We start from the raw sequence: 5,620 nt of genomic DNA, 5'->3' as shown, positions 1-5,620 counted from the left end.
CATTTTTTTTTTATTTTTTATGTTTTTGATTTTTTTTGTTTCTGTGTACAAGACCAATAGGTCTAGCCACCACTGCATTGTTCTACCACTAGATGGATGCAATTACCATTTATATCACTTCGGATGGTATGCCCTGTGAAGGTGATATTTTCTGGTGGCATGCCCACGAACCATGTTGAAAATATAACATTCTGTAACATTAGCAATATCCTGAAAAATTTTATTGTCTCTACCTAATTCAAGTTTGTCTTCTGCAGCCAAGTTGAATTCTATTCTTCCTAAATTTTCTATTTCAATGAACTGGTTCTTACTAGAATTTTATATGGACAATGAGGAACAACAGACCCTTTTTCCCTTTTTCTTATTTGTTTTAGTTGTTTCTCTCTATGTTGTTCAAAGAGAAAGAGGAAGTCGTTTTGTTATTAAGTGGATACACACTTTCTATGGGAAAGAACATGACATGGTGGTTGTCCAACGGGCGAGTCCCATATTGTGGACTTACCACTTGTTTAGGGCTTTGTGAGTTTTGCGTCTGGTGCTAAGGGTACAGTCTGAATGGCTCCAACTTATGCTTGGACTGAGCTCATGGAACAGACTTGCATTCATTGATACCCAAAATCAATCTGAAATTCTCAGCGAAGGGAAAACAGAAAAACTCATTCAGCAAGAAAACCAAAAAATGTAGCAGAATTTCAAGCCATAAAAATTTCGTATTTCATTCAAATGTTGAAGCAAGCCATAGCACATCATGTATCAACTCCCACAAATCTCCCACGATAAACCACTAACAAGCCAGAGAGGTTCCACAAATTTTATGAGTACTAGGCATACACAGATCTCTTCTTACAAGCCAAAAATCCATTACCAACTATTTGGTATAAAAACAAGAAAAAGAAAACTCTGTAGACACCACAGCAACATGGAGACTGGGAAAAACCAGAAGAAGAGGGAGATGGAATGAGGAGAAAATCTACTTCTATGGATCATGATTCAGCAGCAACTTGAATACCGGAAACCGAATCCTTTTCGTTGTCACTCTCAAGCTGACTGTAGTTGCCTTTCTCCTTGAAGAGTTGGACATGGTGGTGCTTGCAGTAGAGCTTTCCCTCATGTGCAATGTAGTTGGATGGGCTTATAGTACATCCTCCATAGGTGCATTTGAAACAGCTCTTATGGTATGGAGTTCCATTAACCGTGACCTTCATTACAACATCATTATCTTAGGCTTCATGTTTTGAAAAACAAAGCTATGAAACTGATTCTTTTTCAGAAACTTTCCAAGGAATTACTGTCAGTGTACCAAAATCTTCAGAACAAAATCAAATTCGATGGTGAACTGCTGTTACCTTTTCAAGCGGATAAGCGGTTTTATTGCACCCCACACATTTATCTTTGGTGCCCACAAACATGTTCGAGACTTTGTTCGTAGCAGCATTCTGTTGGGAAGCCATTCCATGTTTGAGTTAGGAGTTTATTATGGTATCATGTAGGAACCTTTGTGTTGAAGAGACTCAATGGAGATTATAAAACGTCCATGGCTAACTCTTTGGGATTTGTAGAGACATATGCGAGAATCCATGTTTGGAAGTATTTTGCTGAATTACAAGAAAATGGATTCTAGGAGATTACCTCACTATGATCAGTTGTTTTTTCTGGTTTCACGATCTTCGGGGTTCCTGCAGGAAAATAAAGGAAAAAAATGTGGGGAGATTTAAGTTATCTGAGTACTTGGAAAAAAGGCCTAGAGATCTGGTATTTGAATCCTATGTTTTCACCTTCAAAACTCTTGTCTAGGCTGCCAGTTCTCTTGAAGAGTTGATCAAAGTGAGGCCTGCAATAGAGAACTCCCTCGAACGAGTTGTAGTTACCGAGCTGCCAAATGAAGAAAAGGGGTTGTGACCTTTACAACCAGAAAGAAAATGAAAGGAAAAGGAGGTTGATTTGAATGTAGAAAGGATGAAATCACCTTGAGGGTACCTCTACAATGGTGGCATCGGAAGCAGGCCTTGTGATAAATTCGATTATCGGCGGTCAGCCGATCAACCAGATACACGGTCTTCTCGCAGGCCATGCATTTCTGGGTGGTTCCTGCAAAGGCCATGGCTTCCAACACCTTCCCTTAGCTAGGAAGAGGAAGAGGAAGAGATCTTTTTTTTTTCTTTGATCTGCTTCTCTCTCTTGCTTTCTCTCTCTGTGTCCTACCCCTCCATTAATATGCATAGAAACGGAGGAACGGGAGGAGGAGATAAAAAGCAGTGGAAAAGCGAGAGACATGTGTGGGCTGCCATTGTAATTGTGGGTACCATAAAGCAATAATATTGATGCATAATTGATGGGAATTATGGCTACTTTCAAATCATTTTATCTCAACTTTAAGCAATGTTCCGATGCCATGCATGCATACTATATTTACGTATAAATAAATTAATGCAGGAGGAAAAAAAAACCAAAATCAAAGAAAAAGTAAGGAAAAACAATACTACTCTATATTGATGAGGTATACTCATGAATATGCTACATAATGTATTAAAATGGGTTTAAATGACCTCATTTATCAAACCAAAGGAGAAAATGAAAGTAGAAGTAAAAGTACGAGAGTGTTAACAAAATAATTACATCTAAAAATAATTACAAAATATTAAAATTTTAAAAATAATTTAAGTTTCATGTATTCATTGATGGAAGATAGTAGTTAGGATTGTCAAATATAGTATGCATATTATTAAAAGGTAGTACCTAAATGATTAAATATAGTATTTTTGAAGGAAAAAAGTGTATAAAATATTAATTATTTTTAAATAACTACTTCAAATTTGTATTTTCTAAATTTGGGTTCCAATGTTGTGATTTTTTTTTTCGGTGTATGTATGAAAATACACTTTTTCTAAAATTGAAACCAAAACCATAATTTTGAAAAGACAATTTTAGTATTATAAATTTTTTATTAAATATAAAAGAACTTATATTAGTCAAAATAAATTTTTTATAAGAAACAACATTTTTCTAATTTTCCCATTAAGTATATATTTTTTGTAAACCATAAATTAGCCAAATATGCATAGAAACCTTAATAAAATAAAATAAAAACGTTTTTTTTATTTATTTCTTATAAGCCAATTCAAATACAAGCTAATATATATTTACTTGTTTTTTACAAAATCGATTACTTAACATGGTATTAAAAGTATTAACTAAAGGGTTTCATTGAATAAGGAAGGTCTAGGGGTTAACTTGGTTTGCATCATTTGCCAATATTCTAATAGGTTAAGCTTGTATTATTATTATTATTATTAATTCATCATTGCCACAAATAATATATTTCTTTTTTCCCTTTTTTTTTCATGAAAAGTAAGATGGAAGAAGGGTGGTGAGATGTAAACAAATCATTGAGAATGACCTTTTTTTATTTTTTTTTATTTTTATTATTTCCTTTAATGAAAGGTGGTGGAGCCAAGTGTTGATTACAAGCATATTTTCCCATCATGGCATGCTTGCTTTCTTTTCCTTTTCTTCCTTTTTTTTATTTTTATTTTTATTTAATTGGATTAATTTATTCATCATATTTATAAATAGGATGAGATTAATCTTGAATCAAGGATGCATCATGAAAGTAGTCCATTTGATAAATGATCATGAATTGTTGGAGAAATCACTAGTGGGTCAGTGACATAGGTAGATCACCAACAGGTGAGGGAATCAATTTCAGCCTTAATAATAATATATGGTATACCATAGTATAATTATGGTATATTAATTATTGGGTTCTTTTATCTTCTCCTAAAAGTTTGGTCATGTCAAGCGGTCTTCTATTTGGGTCCATCTGGCCCATATTAACCTAACCCACGTGCCCGAGCCCAAGACCAGGCGGTCCATCAACTTTATTGAGGATTCCATTCACTCCTAGAAGATAAATTTTAGGCGTTTGGAAGTGGTTTTACCTTACAAAATCAACTTTTTAAATTCAAGGTTGTTTTTTTAATTGCTTGAAGATATTTTTTCTAATCATTCGAAGTCTATAACCACTTTAACGTTAAAGAGATTTGTTTCTAATAAAAATTAAGCTTGAGGGAAAAAAATGGTTTTAAAAAAGTAATAAAAATACAACTTCAAGCTAAAATTTAAGACAGACCCCATTGAATATCTTTGATAGTCACGGTAGATGAACTAGTATCTTTACATGCTCAAAATTATTTATGGATGAATAAGAAATTGAGCTTAAAGTGATCTATCTGATTTTAAAAAAATGTTGTGATAATTTTATTTTATTTTAAAAAAAGGTAATCTTATTTTACACATATTTCTCTTAAATAGAAAGATGGAGAAAAATTATAATTTTAATTAATTTATGAAGGAAAATTATATTTGCATTTCTCAAACTCTCTTTTCGTCCATCCTATTTATACAACCATTTAAAAATTTAAAACTATTTATCCTATAATTTTGAAGATACCCAAAACATCAAACCCTAAGGGGTAACTCAGTTGATCCGACTTTGGGTTTGATTCCCAATAGTCATCAGTTCAAGTCCCCTCAGAGCCATTGGAAGTTTATCCGATCGTTAATTTCAGGATCTCTTGGGATTAGTCGAGATGCATGTAAGCTGGTCCGAACATCCACGGTTATAAAAATAAATAAATAAATAACTCAAAACATCATTCTTGTCTTCTTCCTTTTTCTCTAAACCTATTTCTTCTCAACCTAATTTTCTTTTAAAAAAACTCATTTGATGGCAGAAGAATATTTGAAGCATGTTTATAGCTAATTGTAAATTTTTTATACATTTTGTTTAAATTCATATGACATACTACATGGATTTCTTTTAGGATTTATTCTTAAAATCTTTATATTTTGATGACAATTTTCAATCTTTTACTTAAAAAATCTTTAAATCTTCAATGTAGAGACTTGACATTGAGCTCTCTTCAAATCTTCTTGTGTGTAAAGTGTTTTAGGCCCGTTGAGAAATCATATTTGATATCATCCCTTAATATTTTAAGAAGAAATATCATTATTTTGATAATAATATCTGTAATTATCCAAAATTAAAAATGATAGTATTTATTTATTATTATTTTAATTTATAAATTTTTATTTTTTTATTTTTTTTATTTTATAAAAAGACATTTGTCTTCTTCACGTGAACCCATGTGATATATACCATAATCTTATTTCAAGATTTAAATGATACATGGAAAAAAGTTTGTATGTCATAAAATGACACATTTGGGACACATGGTTTTGCTTTTAGTTGAAATTAATAATGACAAAGTCTTTTTGCTTATTAAAAGTGCTTTGTAATGTGTGGTAATCATTTATTTCTCTACTCAACACAAGTGTCAATTAAGAATGGGTAATTTATTGACATGTGACTTTTAGTGAGTACACAAATTATACCCTTTTTATGCTCACATAAGTATTGAGTTGACTTATAAGCTAATATGGGCTTGGACTTATGCCCACATGCATGCAAGCCCAATAAAAAAAGTTGGTTACCAACATGAAAGGGTATGTTGTGTCTTGTGTTTAGACACAATGGCATGAATCAAACACCCAAGCCTAACCCCTCCCCCAAAAATGACATTTCTAGTCCAATCCAATTCACCTAAATAGAGCAAAATTC

General features: G+C 32.3%; 1 protein-coding gene across 1 annotated transcript; it reads right to left on the bottom strand.

Moving 5' to 3' along the window:
- Positions 1–682: 682 nt before the first annotated feature.
- On the bottom strand, positions 683–2,217 carry LOC117910696 (LIM domain-containing protein WLIM1-like). The gene is made up of 5 exons (XM_034824814.1): positions 1,967–2,217; positions 1,776–1,872; positions 1,630–1,676; positions 1,347–1,436; positions 683–1,199 (listed from the first exon to the last, which is right to left on the bottom strand). The coding sequence occupies exons 1-5, from the start codon at positions 2,099–2,101 to the stop codon at positions 984–986; spliced, it is 585 nt and encodes a 194-aa protein (XP_034680705.1). The 5' UTR covers positions 2,102–2,217; the 3' UTR covers positions 683–983.
- Between the last annotated feature and the right edge of the window lie 3,403 nt (positions 2,218–5,620).

Source organism: Vitis riparia, chromosome 3, assembly GCF_004353265.1.
Source record: "Vitis riparia cultivar Riparia Gloire de Montpellier isolate 1030 chromosome 3, EGFV_Vit.rip_1.0, whole genome shotgun sequence".
Lineage (NCBI taxonomy): Eukaryota > Viridiplantae > Streptophyta > Magnoliopsida > Vitales > Vitaceae > Vitis > Vitis riparia.
The sequence above is the reverse complement of the archived record's forward strand: the minus strand, read 5'-3'. Positions and strand labels throughout refer to the sequence as shown.